The 20,951-nt window shown below is 37.0% G+C and overlaps 2 protein-coding genes across 2 annotated transcripts; both read right to left on the bottom strand.

Moving 5' to 3' along the window:
- Positions 1 to 3,891: 3,891 nt before the first annotated feature.
- LOC145219264 (scavenger receptor cysteine-rich domain-containing protein DMBT1-like) lies at positions 3,892 to 8,515 on the bottom strand. Its single transcript, XM_080086649.1, has 9 exons — positions 8,510 to 8,515; positions 7,349 to 7,499; positions 6,843 to 7,018; positions 6,429 to 6,567; positions 5,895 to 5,940; positions 5,472 to 5,637; positions 5,127 to 5,284; positions 4,544 to 4,715; positions 3,892 to 4,416 (listed from the first exon to the last, which is right to left on the bottom strand). Exons 1-9 carry the CDS (start codon positions 8,513 to 8,515, stop codon positions 4,342 to 4,344), a joined length of 1,089 nt encoding a protein of 362 aa, XP_079942775.1. The 3' UTR covers positions 3,892 to 4,341.
- Positions 8,516 to 13,580: 5,065 nt separating this feature from the next.
- On the bottom strand, positions 13,581 to 20,440 carry LOC145218320 (scavenger receptor cysteine-rich domain-containing protein DMBT1-like). The gene is made up of 13 exons (XM_080085729.1): positions 20,288 to 20,440; positions 19,592 to 19,758; positions 18,869 to 19,019; positions 18,432 to 18,607; positions 17,642 to 17,795; positions 17,204 to 17,252; positions 16,522 to 16,687; positions 16,148 to 16,305; positions 15,772 to 15,943; positions 15,476 to 15,546; positions 15,183 to 15,372; positions 14,833 to 14,941; positions 13,581 to 13,979 (listed from the first exon to the last, which is right to left on the bottom strand). The coding sequence occupies exons 1-13, from the start codon at positions 20,346 to 20,348 to the stop codon at positions 13,849 to 13,851; spliced, it is 1,755 nt and encodes a 584-aa protein (XP_079941855.1). The 5' UTR covers positions 20,349 to 20,440; the 3' UTR covers positions 13,581 to 13,848.
- Positions 20,441 to 20,951: the final 511 nt, after the last annotated feature.

The following is a 20,951-nucleotide window of genomic DNA, read 5'->3' as shown; positions in this document are numbered from 1 at the left end:
TAAAACTGAAGGGCATCCAATTTACTTGTTAACTGCTTCAAATTATCCGCTTTTCTGGAAAACACGGAAAGAGTTTTCTCAAATTTCTCGAATAGACTAGAATGCATGCCAAATTATTAAAATACAATTAATCTAACGACAAAAATAAGAGCCCAAATCTTGTTTATCTGCCATTTCCAAGCGACGCTTATTTCGTACCTTTCTATCATTGTTTTGCGTGACTCAAGTGCATATAAACGGGTATAACTGATGTGGCCCTTCTTATCTCTAATGATGACATGAGCATTTGCCGAAACGGTTAATAAATGAAGCATGTCGTTTTTTAAGTATATTTGGATCTTTATTTTCATCAATATACTTGTGAACAAATAGTGTTCTAAAACCAATCCGTTTTGTTTCGTTTCTTTTTTATTGTTTGAAAAGAAAATACACAAAAAAGATCTAAACATTATTTCTTTAGGAAATAACAAAACTGCTCCATTAAAATCTAAGAGTCTAAAGATCCTAGATTCGTTTTTATTTGATGATTATGATGATGACAGTGAAATTGGACCGGACGGGAACTGCCCTAGGTATTTGGAAGCTAGTGTAAGTAAATAAGTTTGGAAGTTAGTGATTAATTTCGTGCGTTTTGTATCACTGCCTAAAACAAACAAACGTTTGACTACATAAAGACACAAATTAAATATATGAACTATTTATTTACGCAACAAGGCAAATGTGATTGCTTTAAATGTGAAGGCACAAACACTAGTGACAACGCAGACTAACTTAGAAACCAACTTACTTAATTTGACTAGTCAAAAACTTTGTGATAGTTTTGGCATTGCCCACGTTCATTGGTTTAATTTGCTGCTTTGTAACGTTCAGTTCTGTGTCGAAGTTTTTCCTGTTTGCTGAGCCTGTATCCCGACCACGTTTTCTATACATTCGTTATCAGTTTTTATGTTTAACAAAAGATTCAGTTATTTTGCTTTAGACCGGTAAAGTCAATACAATAGTTAGTTGATTTCTTACGCAAATTTGCATTCCACATACCGTTAAGCCATGGTGAATCAAGCAAGAAAATAAATGATGTGTCAGTTTATTTTTCATTTTTTTATTTTTTGCTGGGAATTTAATTCTACTCCATAAAAGGCGCTTTAACATTTTTAAAATAGAAAGACATTTTTACAGGACATTTCAGGTTATTATCAGTATTTAACAAATAAAAATGTTTATTTTGCGAATCTGATGATTTATTTGAACTTTTTTGGTGGTTATAGCTTTACAACAATGTCTGACAAAAACATTGAATACGTTTGATAACAATGGTACTTAATCAATTTTCTGCGTTCACAGTAAAATCTTTAATGACAATTTCCTCTTTAGGTTTCACCCAAGGTTAAATCCGACCGACATAACCGACCCCCACAAAACATAGGTAATAAACACCATGTTTAATATAAAAACTCTGTGTTTCATGTTAGCAATTATTTCTCATATTTTAGCACGAATCGCGTTTGACCATTTCGACCCCAATGGAGCCCCAGCAGAAGAGCGAATGCAAAGGAATGAGAACAGAGGTGAAATTCGCCACAACCAGTTGCATCATGGAAGAAATCGGGGCTCCACACGTTATCGTTAATTCCAAGGCTCATAGACTGTAAATTTGTACAAAACGTTATTCTACATCATTACCTAATTTCGCAAATACCGATCAGTTTTGGAATTTTGCAGCACATGCGACATTTTGCTTTCTGTAATATTTTGGGAACAAATTGTATTTCCTGAGGCATGAAACTAACCAATCAATTAATAAATCTCCATAAATCGGGAATAACGGAATGTTTATTAGTTTGAATTTTTGAGAAGTTTTTCCCGATTGACTTCCGGTACTCTTTTCTCTAGTGTGGCTTATTATTTCATCTTGCAATGTGTCACAATCAAAATGTGTTACATCAGTTTAGCATTCCAGGTACCACTTTGTTCACCAACTGCCATTTATTATAGCGCGTATGACGTAACAGTCGAATTCCATGATTGTTACATAATGCTTTGTTAAGTATTAATTGTCCATGGTTAGATAAACCTATTGCACCACTTTAAAAAGAATCGTCATGAGGCGTAGCCTATTGTGTAAACTGGAGGCACAACCGGCTCTTTTAAGAATTAGTCTAACGGGCATAGTGTTGGTGACTTCTAGACAATAAGCCTTTTTGAGGACGGTGGTATGGGTTTTGTTTGTGTTGAATTAATTACCATAAATGAGATTTAAAGGCCAATATATCCTCGGTCAACACAGGCTACCACGCTAAAATATTTAAAAATGTTTTTTTCTGACTCATGATATCAGCTAATTCAAAGGATTCAAAGGCCCATCTGATTATATTGTATACAACAGTTAAACGGAAACACGACAATACTTTGACAAAGTAATTTCATGTCAGCTATGAATGAAGCATGTAATAAGTGAATTGATGCATAATATTTATTTGATAACTAAACTAACAAACAGCCCTATGAAAAACAGCTTTAATTTGTTATTTGTTTTTTGATCTTCAAAGGCAATAGCTTTTAAATGCAGATTAACAAGCCATGATGAGAATACTAAAACATTTATCTACAGTCGATTTTGTCTCGCATTGCGATCCTGGTTCAGTTTGCCCCATACGATGTAACCAGCTCCGATAATAATTACAGCCAGAAGAACAAACATCACAAGTTGGTAGCTGTTGCCAGCACCTTCTATAGCTTCGTTTCTTTCTTCTGTTGTATAACAGATAAAAAAAAGGTCATGCTTAACAAAAAAACGATAAAAATAGGTAAATAACTGCTTATATATCGATGTAGTCAGCACTGAAGCGGACATGTGTTGGTTATACCCATGAAAGTCGCAGTATATGTCAAGATTGCAAGAGGCCAGCGAATCGGTCTGGTTGTTAAAGCAACGGATACAAGAAAAAGAAAATTAGTGATGGGATTCGAACCCATGAAATATGTTTTACGATAATTATTGTTTTATTTACCTTTCATATGTGCCCTTCCATGAAAATTAAATAAAAGGTGGGATTGTTACCAGTCAAGTTCATCGCATGAACATATACGTAAGTAGTCAGCAAGACATAGTACTATACAAGGGGAAGATATTTCGAAAACTACAATGTGCACTGGCCCTGCAGAAAGTAGTTGATTGCGACCATTGTCTTCAACAGATCGTCGTTTCTTACCAGAACAAGACTACAAAACAATTATACTAATATTGATATTTCATCGTACACCAGTCTTATTAAAGGCGTCATACCGAATTAAGGCGATCACGGCACACATATATATAATCCATAGTGCGCCAGGCCGATTAAGGGCCGGTCTCCCAAGCATTCCTCCACGGCACGGCGTATTTTCCGTGCTATTACCCTATCAGCTGAACCATACAAGAGGGTTTAAATACTCTTTAGTTTGTATATAAGCTACGGACAATAAACATCGTTATTTTTCATGTGGTTCGAACCCGAGGGAACGAATCCCGATCAAATTATTTTATGTCTTTATATGGGTGAGGCTCGCCATACCATTCGGCCTTTGCACTGGTTTGCCATATAAAATCTTATGAGTGCAACTGTTGACAGAAAATATACCGTAATGACAAGCGAACCTAGGACACTCCAGTTAGTTGGGTGCAACAGACTATAAAACCGCGCCTCACTAAATCTTTTTAATGTCACAACTGGCCATAAACGCCTATGAAATTCTTTAGTTTATCTATAAAGATATATCGTTATAAGTTCACTGTGGTTTAGCAATATACAGTGGTTTTGTTGGTTTAGAAAAAACTGATATCACTAAAACCGATATTCCTACACCTTCTTATATTTTTTGACTAACATTTCTTGGTAAACTGTAATCTCTATCACAAGTCCTAAATACGGTCAACTCAACTCACCTGTCCAGTTGAATTATAACAGACGGTCACGTCGCAGTGGATGTAGATAAATTGTTCTGCGTCAGTAAAGTTTGACCACACAAAGCTCATCAGCTTGAAAGTTTGCAAAGTTGGATTCGTAGTTTCGGATCAAAATCTTCGCCTCGGCGGACTCGCTTCCACTGAGTGGCGCAACGCATTTAAAAGTTTCGATGCAAAGTTAAGCACAGTGAAATATGGGCAGGAACTTGGCCGAATGGTCTGGCGCGCCTGACCCACATACAGACTCAAAAAAAACCTTGATCGGGATTTTTCCCCGGGAGTGTCCTGGGTTCGAACCCCGTGAAAAAAAACATAGTGAAATACAGGTGGAAAATTAATCACTAAACAAATAAGCTCCCAAATGAGAAAAAAATGTGTTGAGGTAATGCAAGTATATCTTACCCGCTTTGTACAATTTGGTAACTCGGCACACTATCGGAGTTTTCATTGCGTGTCGCCCAACAGGCTTCTAGCTGTGCAAAAATATATTCCACTTTAAGAGTATAAATTACAAATTAGACCAACGATGCCAGAATAGTGAATATTAAATTAAAGAATACAATGGTTTCTTGCACTAAAAGCTGTTTGTTTTCAAGTCACCTGAACAATAAAGTCATCGTTGCTTACGGAAATCTCATTAAGTTTAAGTTTAGCAAAAATGTAGTTAGGTACAGTGACTTCGCTGGGCAAGCTTTCGGTAAAATATTCGTTGCTAAAGAGATTTAGGGCAACATCCAAAGTTCCTGCATTCTTCGCCGAAATTTCTTCAGATCTACAATATTTAAAAATGTTCGGAAATAAAAATGGCAATCAATATGACAAATAGCTTACTATTTTTAACTCCCTGGTGTGTACGCGAGATTATCAAATACAAATTAACGCACTAGATTAAAACCGTGCATTTTGTTGAGCAGCATTGGTAAATACACTCTCCACAATAATATGAGCTTGTCTAAATAGAATGCGTGTGCCGAATCAGCTGGTCTCCCAAGCATTTCCATCTGACATTCCCAATGCTCGGGGGACCAGCTCACTCGGTACACGCCTTTAATAAGCCTGGCGTTCTATGATTTATCGATATGTACGCCATGATCGCTGGTCTTCATCGACGCTTCAGGGCTGATCCTACTTTAAATATGTTCATCTTAGCTGTTATATAAATGTTTGTTCTTCGCCTCTTTACCCGATTTTTGTACGAATTTTGGATGACGAGATAAGAAGGTCCGCGTCAAATAAACAAGTCACATTCAGCTTGTTTTGAACGTCGCGTTGGATCACGGCAGTGGATGGAGCTAGGAATCTCCAGATCAGGAAAGACACCGACACCGTACCGTTTTCATTCTGTATATTAGCAGGAAAATTACATTATATTTCAAAATTGGCAGTTTTTTATTATGCAGCAAGAAAAAGATTATAACACTTATCATTATACCTAACTATGTATTGTTAATTGGTTCTAATAGCTAATGTTTTCTAAAAATAATAAGGACAAACTTTCTATGTGTTTGGAAAAAAAATCCAACTGTACCTTAAAAGCACCTTTGCATTGGCCAATGTCAAAGGTAAACACTGGGTTTGACCCCGTGACTTTGCAGTTGTTATTGAGTCGAGAAAGGGGAGTTTCCCTGTCCAATGCGATGAAAAGCGTGTCACCGAGTTCGTAATCTAATGTGTTCTGTTGATCAGCTGTTACTCTGCGAAGATTACACTGCTAAGTTTTTGTACACTATAAAAGTCTAGACAACCTGTTCTTTTTTTGCTTACTTTTCAAACATTTATACTATATTGCTGTTTTTATCGCCGCATCCCATTAGAAGACCCATTGAAAACTGAGAAGTAAAAGATGTCTCAATCAATAAAGAATTTTTTTCAATAACCTTTTGATTATAAAAGACTTTCAAAAAGCATCAATAATTTTCACTTACGAATCAAAAAGAAAATATTAACCTACCTGATGATCAAATTTTCAGTCCTACATTCAACAGATGGTTGTATTTCTACGGTATAAAAAAAATTAAATAAAGTATAAATAAAGCATTTTTCAACCTTTTGTGGATTAAAATTTACTTTTGAATATTAAATTTGTTATTTTAGACCTTTCATTGCCTTTATATTGTGATATTAATTTAATGGATTTTACCTACCCCGTATTTTATCATATAAAATGTTACAACTTGGCATCGAACTAAACGATGTAATTTGGTGAGACAGGACCAAAAAAAAAGAACTTGATGTCAAAATAGCTTGTTGGGAACTCTCTAGATTCTAATTAGCTGATCTAAAAGGAATTTAAAGCACTTGTCGCAATGCAGTAAAAGGAGTCAAAAAATTTTCGTTGCTATCTTATTAGTTAGATTTTAGTTTAAATCACAAAGAAGTTTTTTTTACAGACCATCGTGAACCTACAACCCATCCTGGCTGAGCTTAAGTGTATTTTTATCATTTGCATGTCGACATTTTGTGCCTGAAAGGAGATTTGCCTCACCTACTTTGGCATTAAATCCGACTCTTAGCACGCTATCGTCGCTCTCAAACATGACAGTGAGATTTGATGAAGTCACCGTGTAGTTAAATGACCCAAGCGACCCAGAAAATTTGTCCACATTACCTTCTTCGTTCTTGAACTGAAAACAATACGGTATTTATTTATATTTGGTTTGATCAGAAATGCTAACATTTAGCCGCAGAGGGCCACATATTAATTCAGTGCGTATTGCAAGAAATCTCCTAAAGATACCAAACCGTTTCCACTCGATTATTTGCGTCGACAATATTACCATGTTAAATAATGAGAGAGAAAAAAATATTTTGTCCACACTACCCTCATTTTGCACGCAATCTCTGGATTTCCTCTGTTGGAACCCTTAAATTAGGTTATATTATACGTTAAGACACTTACGTAAAGAATGTCGGATTCGCCCTCAGTGTTAAATGTAGAGAATTGGAACACTAAGGTTGTGCTGCTATTCATTTGAAATCTCCAAACACAACCAGCAAAGTTGGGGTAGTTACTAGGAAACATTGGAGAGAGTAAATTGTACGGTATATCTTCAACATCTTCCCCGCACGACGTAACTAAACAGCACAAAACGTTTAGCTTGAGACAACGCAGCTGGTAAAATAGTTCCAAGCAATTGTTTTGACCATCGTGTTGTCGATTTTCTGTGACTTATGTGTAGTTGTCGATCCGATAAGCAATGGAATATCACCACTGTTTAAAAAGTGCTCATAAACTACGATTTTTTTACATTAAAACTGTGTTTGCAAATTATTATTTTTTTCAAAGTCTGCAAAATAATAGATTTGACATCATTTTATTTGTTGCTGATATCGACCCGAAAACATGTTTTATCTACAATATATGCTTCAAGTTTCGGTTTTAAATGAATCGTAAGCCTTACTTACATGGTTGTAGACGAAACGACACAGATTCCGTCGTAAGGTCTGTGACACAAGATATATAAGCAGACGAACTTTCAACGATAACCGGAAAAGATAAGCCTCCACCTTCCAACGTTCCAGCTAATTTACCTTGGTCGTCGGATCCCTCGTAAATCTAGATGTTTTTTGTTCACGATTTGCGCATAAGGTGAGGAAAGTATTTAAAATTTAACTGAAAGAAATGAAATTCGAACCTACGCGGAAACGAACGGACGAATTTCGAATTGAGCTCATTTCAAGGACAAAGTTCGTAAAGTTTTACCTTGCAAAAGTTGTTTGCAGCAAGCTGTCCCAAACGGAAATGTGCAATTAACCGAGAAGAATCTCCAGTTGAAACAAATCGTCGGGCCCATGTGTTACAGTTAGGGGCAATTGTTGTATAATAATAAGCACCGCTTACATTCTCCACTGCACACAGTGTGTCGGAAACTAAATGATACAAGCACCATTTTAAGTAAAACAGTATAACAAGCTGTTTAACAAGCTTTAGCTCTCATACAAGCCTGTTCGCCACCATGGCGTATTTTCGCCCAATTTAGTTGTTTAAGCCTACATATTCCAAAGTTTTCAATTTACGAAAATATATCTTGAATGTTCGACAATATAACGGACAGTCTCCCCTTGTGCCGTATGACAAGGTATTGTTATATGACATAAAGGGTTTGTGGGATGTTACTTGGTTGGTGTACAACTAAAATACATAAAAATTAAAAGAGGCGCAACGATGGATATTGCCACTCTGTTTATTATGCTAGGAAGCAGTTTCAGCTGCGGCATTATAGGATACTAAAAATACGAAAAGCGGCATTATAGGATACTAAAAAAAATCTATATCAAGTTGAAAACGATGCTTTGCAGGACTTCTCCTGGCCACAACCAATATTTCCCTTGATATAAACCAGTGGTTCCCAACCTGGGGTTCGCGGACCCCTAAGGGGTCCGTGAGATGGTTTCAGGGGGTCCGTGAAGGCAAATATTTGCAGTAGCATTAACAACAGTACAATATTTTTAGGTTCCCAAACCGTTTTTACAATCCTGTAAATAAGTGCAAACTGTTTATCAAACCCTTGGATTAGGAAAACTGTTATGATTGTTATTGTTATGAACTGTTATGGTGATTGTTACCTCCATTGTGACATCACAACACACACCACAACAAATAACAATAGCATTCTTTGTGCTTTGTTTTAAGTATTGTACACTAGAAAATTCATCTCTTCGTTGCATTGGCTGCTACAGTACAGAACTTTATTGAGGTTAAAGGACTGTGAAGGTTGATTAAAATTCTGCCCCCGAAAAACGAAAGTATAATAACGTATAATGCAGAAAACGCAAAAAAAACTAAATTACGTTGGGGGTCCGTGGAGCGAAAAAAATTATATAAGGGGTCCGTGACTACAAAAAGGTTGGGAACCACTGATATAAACGTATTAGCCAAGAAAGAAGCTCGCCTAAAGATGTCGCATTAATACTAAAGAAGAAAATATTTTTTTAAATACTAAACTATATCTAATCAATGTGGGGCCTGAATTTTTGTCCTCGTGTTACTCTCTCTGATTTCTCAATACCAGAACAGTGATTCCCAGCCTTTTATAGATCGATTACCCCTTTAAGTAACCCTCTGGACCCGTAGCTCCCTTTATATAACACCCGTGATATTTGCAACACAACATTACTGTCTTTTGGAGTAGGTGTCGGCAACCTTTTTTCTATTGCGGACCAGAGTTGCAAGTCGGGCCGGGCTTTTCGGGCCGGGTTCGGGTTCGGGCCGGGTTCGGGCCGGGTTCGGGCCGGGTTCGGGCCGGGTTCGGGCTTAGGTATTTGTGAGAAAACGGGCTTAAAACGGGCCTGACTTTACGTTCCGTGTCCGCCATTTAAAAAAACAAAATAAAATCACTCGGCTAAGAAACTCTGGCTTTGACCTAATGCCCACTCTACTCTAAAACGTATTGTTTACCCCATGGTCTACTATTGATCATTGTATTTGTTGTCTATCTCTTTTTTCTTTCTCATCCTGTCAATCAAAATTTCGGGCCTAAACGGGCTTCGCAAAAACGTTTCGGGTTCGGGCCGGGCTTCGGGCTCATACTTTCGGGTTCGGGCCGGTTTCGGGCTCAGATTTCGGGCCCGCTTGCAACTCTGTTGCGGACCGTTTTTGAAACTAAAGCTTTCCGGTCTTAAAAAAAACTGCAAATATTTGGCAATGAAAAAACCTAAATTAGTTTATAATCCCCGGGATACATGGGCAAAATGTTTTAGACCATTTAATCTGAAAGATTATACAGCCTGATAACGAACCCGTCAGAAACTCGTACCCGACCGCGTACCGGCGGTTGCCGACCACTGTTTTGGTCGTTTCTACTGAGCTTTTACTCGTGGTCCTCCAGAAAACCGCACAGCAAAGCTTAATTTTATCGTACTGCCAGAATTTGACTTATCATGCATACCACTTAAGTTGAAATCACAACAAAAATCAATGAATGCACTAACCTCGGTGGAGCATACTCAGAGCGCTCACAAAAAGAGCCGCTTTTAATAGTCGACTTGACATTTTTACTTTGGAGATATATTTTTAACAGCAATATCACTAACCACATGAAGTCTGCACCCCCTGCAACAAACGTGTCACATAAGGGTATAGCGGCACTCCGGTTGGAAAGATGAAACTTCTCAATATTGCCTGACATTTATTTACCAAGCGCCTATTTGCAAAGCGACGCCAATGACGACACAGTTACAGCTCAAATACAAGAGGAAGCAATCAAACTGGTAAATTGACGTTCGGTCAACCTGCCAGAGACTTTCCCAGCACAAGCAAACATTTTTGTCATTTACAACGCCACCGAAATACCATTTGATTCAGGTAAAAATATAAAAAATCGGCATAATTGTAACCGAAATTAGTTAGGTGAACCCGGATTTGACCTAGGAATTTAAGGAAAGGCGAGGTGGTTAACTTTGACTGAACAAAGTAAGCTTACACAACCCTATCCACTATTATAGCGGATCACCGCCTTTAACTTACTAGATTTCTCCTGCACTGACAGCTTACTGCTAAAGACAAAGGTGTAATGTTCACACCGAACAACTAATACAAGTTTAATATAAATAATAAAAATGAAATTGAAATGACGTTGGCTATCTCCAAAGTTTCAATATGTTACAACACAACACCGTCATGCTTTGCAGCTAAAATGCGAACGCTCTAAACACCACAAGGTCCAGGCAAGAACTGCCCTAAATATAGCACACAATACGCCAGGTCAAAAGTAACATGATCTTTCCGGCCAATCACAAACGTGCAGGCGCGACGACGTCAAAATCACTGGTGCGAGAGAGTAGTTAATTAAGTAAACAAAAGTAGTGGTACGTTTTGGGAAAAGTTAAATCTAGACAAAGTGTGCGTGTAGACAAAGTAGAAACAAATTAAATATTATGTAGTGAAACGTTGTTAAATATAAACAAAAAGTATGAGGGAAATGTTTGTTAGTTCATGAAATGATTTTCCATTTCAATTTAATCTTCCATTAACGTGTTTCCACTGGCCAAAAGTTTATTATTCTTTGATCCAATCTCATACGGAACTTATTGTTGTATGTCGCACGTCAGTATTAGTTTGTTTGTTGTTACTTAATCAAAAAATAGCCGTTTGTTGTTAATTACAAATAAAAGTTTCACTTGTTGAATTCATGATGCTGGAAATCATTATTGAAATAAATGCTATGTCGTAATAATTAAGTTGTTAAAGCTTAATTCGGAAACAGGAAACGTAATGAATGAGAATAGCCGTTGACAGTTATCAAAATTGCGCGTTATATCTGACACCAGGAAAAAAGTTTTAAAACAACTACAACAAACGTTTTCGTTTTCCGTCGCAACGGAAATAGTCAATTAACCGAGAGGAAACTCCAGTTGAAACAAATCGTCGGACCCAGGACTTAAAGTCGGGGGAAATTGTTAAATAATATGAACGACCGTTTACATTATGCACTGCATACAATGTTTCTGAAACCAAATAATACAAGCCCCATTTAAAAGTAAAACAGTATAACAAGCTTATGCTCCCATACATCCTGTACCAGAGTTGCCACAATGGCATCTTTCGCCCAATTTGGTGGTTTAAACCAACATATACCAACTTACGAAAATACATCTTTTGATGTTCGAAAATATAACGCATTTTATTTGCCGTAGAACAAGCTATTGCTGCGCGACGTAAAGAGTTTGCGGGATGCTACTTGGTGGGTGTACAACTGAACCACACAAAAACAAATATGTATATTACCACTTTGTTTATTATGCCAGGAAACAGTTTGAGTTGCAAAAACAATACAACATATTGCCATTCCAAGATAGTATCTGAACATTAGTTTTGTTCTTCATGGTTCATAAAAAAACGAAAATCTATATCAAGTTGAAAACTGTGCTTAGCACCACTTCTCCTAACCACAACCAGTATTTTCGTTGATATAAACGTATTTGCTAAGAAAGAAGCTCGCACAAACATGTTGCGTTGATACTAGCCATCCAACGGCACTCCAGTTTGCTGGGAGTAACAAGGCAAAAACCCATGCCTCACCTAGTCTGTGCGATGCCACAACTGGGCATACACCACAGAGGAAACTGGCTAACAATGGCCAAGCAACTGCTTGGGAACCAAAGTGAAGTCGGATCAGTGTCACAGTATCAATGTAAAAGCATCGAGCTATTAAATGATAAGCTGCAGCTTCTTAACATTGCCTGACATTTCTTTATCAAGCGACGACTTGCGACACGACGCCAATGACGACACAATTACAGCTCAACAACAAGAGGAAGCAATCAAACTGGTGAATTGACGTTCGGTCGAACCTGCCAGAGACTTTTCCAGCACAAGCAGACATCTTGGTCATTCACAACGTCCCCGAGATACCATTAGATTCAGGTGAAAATATTAAAAATCGGTTTAATTGCAACCAAAATTAGTTAGGTGATACCGGATTTGGCCTAGGATTTAGGAAAAGGCGAGGTGGTTAACTTCCACTAAACAAAGTATGCTGACCCAAACCTATCCACTATTATAGTAGGATCACCGCCCCTAACTTGCTAGATTTCTCCTGCACTGACGGCTTACTGCTAAAGACAAAGATGTAATGTTCACACCGAACAACTAAAACAATTTTAATATAAATAATAAATATAAAATGGCAAGAACATTGGCTATCTCCAAAGTTTTAATAAGTTACAACACAACACAACACGACCACGTTTTGTAACTACAACGCAAACGCTCCAAACCCCATGAGGCCCAGGCAATAACTGCCCTAAATATAACACAAAACATGGCAGACCAAAAGTCACATGACCTTACCGGCCAATTACAAATGTGCAGGCGCGACTAGTCGATGTCAAAATTATTGGTGCGTGACAGTAGTTAATAAATATGGCAAAGTAGCGGTACGTTTCAAAAGTGCCATTACAAAAAATAGGGTGAAACCCAAATTATTAAACAATCAAAGTTAAATATAAACACATGTGTTTCCACTGCTCAAAACATTTAATGAATAAAAATGTTAAAATGGATCAGACCAAACAAATCCAAACCGTTAAAATTCAAGTCTAATGAAAGCAACGAAACTCATTTGGATTTTCTTCGAAACATAAATATGTAAAATGTTTATTTGTTTGTGAAGATTTGATTCAACAGATAATATATGTTTACGGTTGGTTGGTTTGAATCTGAAACTAAATAGAACGTTGGATACAATCGATACACTTGGTGGAAGCATTAAGTTGTGCATGAAATCAAATTCACACATCAAAAGAAACAATCCCAACTTGCAAACCAAATCCACCACAAATAAGCTTGTCAAGATTATTTCCTTATCCAAAAACCTGTTAGGACTTCACCAGTAAATTATTTGATCAAAATACGTCATTCTGGCGGTGACTGCCATTTCTAAACTTTCATTCCAGTTTTATTTAGTGGTTAACATGAATTGTGCAAATTTAGCAATTATTTAAAAAAAAAACAGCTGGTTTGGAAGTCAAATCGTGTAACAAGCTAGTTTCTGTCTATTGCTAACAATGTTTCAAACTTCGTAATACTTCCTATCACAATTTAATTAGGAGACACATGTTACTCTAGACTGGTTAATTCATACGTGCCAAGCGCAAATGTAACTTTGGTGGTCATATAACCAACACACACACAGTATCAATTGCATCCGATTATATTGTTTCACAGTCATACAAACAAAATCACTTTGACAAGGCATTTTTCTGACAACAATAAAGCATTAAATATTACATGTACTGTAATGACTAGTTTTGAAACCTCTAGCAAATTTATCAACGAATTTGAGAATAAATCGCTGCCTAATTTGTTGTTTTGGGGAAATTTGTTTATGTCATGAGAATTAATACAATGTTATTTGTGAAAACTCAATCTGAAATGTTATTTTACAGACCAATTTGTTTGGAATTCACATCTGGGCAATTTTGCCCCACAAAATGTAACTAGCTCCGATAATTACAGCAACCAGAAGAACAAACATCAGCAGTTGAAAGATGTTATACTCTGCTTCATTTACTTCAACTCTGTCTCCTGGAGTGTCTGCGATAAAAAGATAGTTTAACTTAGATAAACATATATGCGTGCGAAAGCATTTGCCCCTGAACTAGAGATTAAAAACTTCATACAGACTAAAATTAATACCACTCTTATGTATACTTCGAAGTGGGCCAAGTTTGCAAAAGATTTAACGCCGAATCGAGTTGATTCTCAATACACTTCAGATTATAAAGAATCAGTTGATGGTGGGATTCGAACTCACCGCTTACCATTATTCGGAATTAAGTGTTTCTTTTTTGAAGTAACTTTTAATTTAAGTTTGCTGGTTATGACGGTGTGGAGTATGTTTTTGATACAAAACTTCAAAAAAACGGAAAAAAGCTACGTTAAGGGCCATGCATGAGTTTGCCAAAATGGCCGAGTGGTAAGTGCAGCCGACTTGCGTTCAATCGCTTGTGGGTTCTAATACTGTTTCGGCAGCTTGTGTTTCCCTGGGCAAAAAACTTTGGAATTGCTCTAACCCACTGAAACCCGAAGGGTTGCACTACATTAACGTCCCCTATAAGTCTCAAATAATAAATATTCAACTGAGTTGCAACAATTCAGGCAGCTCGACCGTGGACTGACTGTTAGTTAACGCATTCAGGCGTTGTCGGCCCATCGAGGATTAAATAAAACAAACAAACAAATTCACTTTAAGGCGCAGTAATTTTAGACAAAGAAACAAGCGAAATGTTTGATAATTGAGGTCTAATATAGCTTAAGTAAATATGTCCCCAAGGGTTTTAGTTGATAAATGCAATGATTTGAGTAGTTAAAACACAGGCAACTGCAGTATTTTGCCCTGAACAAAGTTAATATATAGGAAAGAAGAGTTTAACTATTGTGTTGGTACCTTGCATAAGAAGATACTTGGTAGTTTGTAAGATGTGCACTGGCCCTGCAGAAAGTCGTTGGCTGCGTCCATTGTTGTCAACAGACCGTCTTTTTTTCCCACCACACATCTGCAAATAAGTTTAATATTTATAATTTTTTTGATGTATATAAATATTATTAAGAATAAATAAAGCAGCTAAATGTAATCTGAAAAAACTCAGACATATCGTGTTTTTTCTCTGTTAATTTAATAAAGCAAATTTATTGACGTATAAATCAATCAAATATAATCCACTTTACTTGCAATGATGTGGGCAGCTCGACGGCCGACTTATTTTGAATCTAACGGAGCAAACAAACTCAACTCACCTGTCCAGGGCATTGTCCAGTTGAGTTTTGACAAATGGTCACGTCGCAGTAAATGTAGATAAATTGTTCTGCATCGGTAAAGTTTGTCCACACAAAGCTCATCAGCTTGAACGTTGCAAAGTTGGCTTGGTAATTTCTGATCAACATTTTCGCGTCGGCAGCCTCGCCTCCACTGGGTGGCGCAACACATCTACTCATATTGGCACAAATTTACGCAAGGCTAAAACAGTGTGCCGTTCAGTTTTATGAAAAGCAAGAGTGCACACTACAAATCCAATACAAGTACTGCTTACCCGCTTACTACAACAGGGTAGTTCGGCAAACCACCAGAGTTTTCAACGCGTGTTACCCAACATTCTTCAAGCTGTATACAAAATTGTAATGAAATCAAATGTGCAACCCCTATAGCACCTAAATGATGCTTAAATACTTAACATGGGAATAAAAACTCAAAAGTGTTTTACAGTTTTAAAATCTTTACTCAAGAAGATGGATAACGTCACACACAAAATAATGCAACGACTGTAATGTGCATTTTCTACAAAACGCGAACTACAATTTAGTAACCTTTGTTGCCTTAATGATTTACCTGGACAATGAAGTCATCGTTGCTTGGAGAAACTTCTTCAAGTTTAACTTCAGCAAATATGTAGTTGGGCACAGTGACTTCCCCAGACAAGCTTTCGTTGAAATGTTCGTTTGTAAAAAGATTTAGAGCGACGTCAAAGTTTCCTGTATTCTCGGCCGAAATTTCAACGGATCTGCACATTGTTATTTCGAAGAAAATTAAACATATTTCTATAGGGATTTAGAACTATAGTTTCATTTTCTTGTTTTTATTGGTTACTTTTCATAATGTTTGGCTAGTACTAGTGATGATAAAACTAACATTGTCCATTGAAACAATTACCAACTGATGTCGTTTGCCGTGTAACATATGGCATGTGCCCTTATTGTCCACTTACCCGACTTGTGGTTGGACATTAGATGACGAGAGAACTTGATCGGCTTCAAATAGACAAGTCATATTGAGCTTGTTTTGAATGTCGCGTTGGACCACGGCAGGGGATGGAGCTAAAAATCTCCAGATCAGAAAAGACACCGACACCATATCGTTCTCATTCTGTTAATACAAAAATGTACGTAATCATTTTTTATACGACCGCAACAAAGTTTACTAAACAAATCTATCTTAATACTTTATTTTATTTGGTGCGATAAATTTTAACACATTTGGTCGTTGCTAACTATCCTTTTTCGTTGTTAAAATGTAACCGATGATTTGTTTAAGCGTTGTCAATCTTTTTATACACCATTAATATATAAAATCGCATGTTACCTTGTAGGCACCTTCACACTGACCAATGTCAAACACGAACACCGGATCTGACCCCGTGACCTTGCAGTTGTCATTGAGTTGTAAAAGGGGAGTTTCCCTGTCTAATGCGATGTAAAGAGTGTCACCGAGTTCGTAGTCCAATGTGTTCTGTTCATCAGGCGTAACCCTGCGAATATTGGACATTAGAGTTTTTGTAGAGCAACAACACTTTTAATGCAGCATCTTCAAAGAAACTGCCTACTACATTAACAACACTGTTTAGAAGGTAATCTTATTTTTGTTGTTGGGTTGCGTTAATTTTTTCTTTGATCGCTTGGGAAGAGAACACTTGTAGAGACACAATTGCTTTAAAACCAGCTTGGTACCGACAAAACGTTATCAAGCGCAGAACGGTGGCTGTAACAGGTATTATATAGCGGTGACATTTCAATAGATTTATATGTATGCGCACTTTTCAATGTGCAACCTAAATTAACTGCAATTTGAAATATTAATTTCAGACATGTCAAATTATTACCCACTTCTTACTTATTTATTCCTGTGATGGTGCCTATATTTCTTTTGCACAAACGACTTCTTTGTGCAATGTCTAAAAACGCCATCCCCCCACAAAAATTCTAAAATCATTATATATTTCTTAAGGATTATTTAATGTTAACCTAAACACTAAAAAAGAACTTACGGTAGGGTCAAACCTTCGGTCTGACAAACCATCGTTGATTGTTGCGATCCTACAAAAAACATTGCATTACTTACGGTTAGCTTACACTTTCGAACAAAACAACGATTACTTTGCTGCATTGGATAGATAAAATTTTGCTTCATCATATTCCACCAAGTGTTTCAAAACATAATTTATTGTCGTTACCCATAAAATGGACCTGATGGGTTTTGTTTTCCTTTTTCCACAACATACAAATTATGCCACTTAATTAAGAAAACGACAAATAACCAACATGACATGGTACAAATCAATTAAAAATAATCTGATTTGCATGGAGAGTAAATCGCAAAGTTTAAAATGATTTCCATCCGTATAAACTTTTGAAAATGTACCCAACATTTTCATTGTAAGATTTGCGTTTTTGTCTGTTGTCTTTTGAAAACAAATTGCACTAACCTGATGGAAGGTTGACTGTTGCATTAAATCCCTGCTCAGCTCCGTCAGTATCGCTGATAAAGATAAGAGTAAGATTTGTTGCAGTAACTGTGTGATTCAATCCTCCATCATAATTCCCAGTCAATCTTTCTACATTTCCTTGATCGTCTTTGAACTGAAAATAATGTCGCACCAGTCAACAAGTGTAAACAAATTCTGGTTTAAATCGGGGGTGCATAAGGCGCGGCAGAACTGACAAAAGTATGAGGCCGCAAAAATACATGTACAGTGGGTGTTAATGGATTATGCCTTATTTTAGAAATTAAGGTTGGAAAACCGCTCGGACTGGGTTTCGTGGGGCTGGAAAGATTTGTTACCTGCTTAGTAACCATATTAATCATTGCTTATTAATCATTGGGTACAAATACTGAATAAACCAACGTACAACGTGCAATGTAGATGATGGCGTCCTAAATATTTAGGACATGATTGCCCTCAAATTAATCTCTATAAAAGAGATTGTTTTCTAGATTTTTATGCAACGTTAGAACGGATTTGTTTGTTGTGCACTCCTGGTTCAAATGAAAGTTTTATGTAGAGCCAGGCTTTTCGGCTTAGGTACGACTTTTGTTTCAACAAAATATGTTTGATTTGGACCTGACTGCCATCTCAGCCACCGTGTGTCCTTATGTTTTTTTACATTGCCAAAAATTATTATGTTGTAAAATGTTAACTCGAAACAAGATTAAAACCTGGTTCGGTCCGTTTTGGTTCTGCAATGTAATTTAAAAAGAAATAACCACTCACTTACGTATAAAAGGTCAAAGTTATTTTCGATTGTAAAAGTGGAGAATTGAAACACCAAGGACGTGCTGCTTTCCATGCGAAATCTCCAAACACAACCAGCCGTAGCTGGGTAGTTATTTGGAAAGTTAGGAGACTGTAAATTATATATCGGTCCTGTAGCATCTTCCCCGCACAAAGTAGCTAAAATACACAAAAGGCGTTAATTGTTTGTTAGTTTAGCTGCAGACAGTCCGGCTGGTAAAACAAATTTGGTTTCTGTGCAGTTACTTTTGACCTCTTACTCATGAAACGCAACACAGTCTGGCTGCAAGAATTTGCACACTCAATTTTTTGTCACCATTTCACTGATGAGATGATACAGAACGAAAGTGACGCTCTGACTGCAGCTTACTTATCACCTAAAAAGCCCAAATTTTGAGAAAACTTATAGATGTGACTTACCAGCGTGCATAAGAATTTTTGCAGTTCCCGTTGTGAGGTTTGTGACACATGATATATAAGCAGACGAGCTTTCAACGAAAACCGGAAAAGATAAGCCTCCACCTTCCAACGTTCCAGCCAATGTACCTTGGTCGTCGGATCCCTCGTAAATCTAGATTAAACAGAATGAGGATAATGCTCAAAATTTGCACATTAGTGGCAATTAGTTTTATTACGAGTTGTTACCGAGCCCGAACGTCTGAGCCCTAAACGCCAAACCCGAACTTTTTAAAAGAAAACCCGTTCGTTTAACCAACTCGAAAAAAACGCAGCAAATGTAGCCGAGTAGAAAGTCAGGCAAAAAATGAGCCCTTTTGGTTAAAACCAGTCCAAATTTGTTCCCAAAACAACTTTGTTTCAAGAACAACTCCCAATCATAATAAATCTACAACATTCCAAAGTATTTTTTTAATCCATGGATTTGAAACAAACCACAAATCGAGTTAAAATAGTTTAAAAAATAGATTTTGGTTCGTTACTCAAGTCGAATCGAAGAAAAGATGTTATATGCGTACACGTGTGAACCTGTTTTGATAAAAAAAATATCAACAAATAAAGTAACTAACAACTAGCAATACGATGCAGACTTACTGTGTGCGTGACCTCCACCCTAGAGGTTAAAAAAGAACCAAACCAACAAAATCTTATGTACCGAAGTCGAAAGCTATACTCATAAGACTTTACCTCACAAAAGTTGTCTGCAGCTAGCTCTCCTCTTCGAAAATAAGTAACCAATCTTGTGGAACCCTGATCGTGGATAAAGCGGCGAGTATATGTGGTACATTCAGGTAAAATGTTGTCAGAAAAGTGAATTGTAGTTACATCCCCGTCGTGACACTGACCGTCCGACACTTAATATGAAATTGACCATCAGAAAAATAAATTTTAACAATCGAGCATCCCTTTACAATCCTGACACCAATAAGCTGCTACATAGAGAGTTCGGCATAGCTGCAGCGCGTTTTTTTTATATTTCCGCCAATGTGCCATCCGCTTTCTCGCGGTTTATGACATCGCAACTTTGCGTCGCTATTTTAAGCCTGGTGAATATGTTTTACCAGTTAACTGGAACAATATTTTACACCGAGCCCATAAGACCCTAATAAAATGGTTTTGTCAAAGTATTTGTTTGATTTCAATAGTTCGAAAATGATTAAAATTTGTTTTTTAACCTTGTTTTAAATGACGGGAAACCATATTTTGAAGCTCGTCGCAAACAACTCAAAGCTGTTCGTGCAAATGCAATATTTAAACTTACACAATTAGGGCTTTATTTGATACATTGCAGTAAAATGTCATCTAAGTCTATGAAGTTTGTAAGTTTTGTATGCCGCCATTAGAACAATTACTTTCGACTGGCTATGTTTTAAAATTACTTACCTCGATGTAATAAACTCATAGAGCAGACGAAAAGAGCAACCTTTATCAGCCTGATTGACATTTTGGTCGTTTTGTTGGACAAATAGCAACTGTTTTATATCACCAACTAATATCTACTACTATACAATGCAAATAAATGAATAAACATACTAATTTAATACTACCGATATAACTTACAACTATATGTATTTGCACATCAACTAGTACGTAAGCATATGTTTGCCTATCAATATTTAACATTTTCTATTTGAACTTTCTTGAGGTCGGCACCCTTGTTAATTAAAGTGTGGCCAAAACTTTATCTAAATCGTTTCAGCAATACAAGTATTCTAATGCTACCTCTCAGCTGCAACACTTCATATGCGTCAAGCGGGTTTCCTTTTATACATTATAACACACTGTGGCCTACTTAGAGATTACCGGCGCGAACACCGCGAGCCCCGTAACACAACGCAGGTGATTCAAACCGGATCAATACAGTTGCGACGCTTGTCCTGTGCCGATGCCGCTACATCCAACTGGGTTAAAACGCGTATTACGTTATTCACGTGAGTCGTCGTTCTTTTTTCAAACTCCGCGGAAGCAAGCTGCAGACAGTGCCCATTGTTTTAATCCACAAGTCCCGTCATTGCAGCTGCTGTTTTTTTGTAACGCCACTCCTGTT

The sequence above is a fragment of the Phallusia mammillata genome, chromosome 3 (genome assembly GCF_965637545.1).
Source record: "Phallusia mammillata chromosome 3, kaPhaMamm4.hap1.1, whole genome shotgun sequence".
Lineage (NCBI taxonomy): Eukaryota > Metazoa > Chordata > Ascidiacea > Phlebobranchia > Ascidiidae > Phallusia > Phallusia mammillata.
The sequence above is the reverse complement of the archived record's forward strand: the minus strand, read 5'-3'. Positions and strand labels throughout refer to the sequence as shown.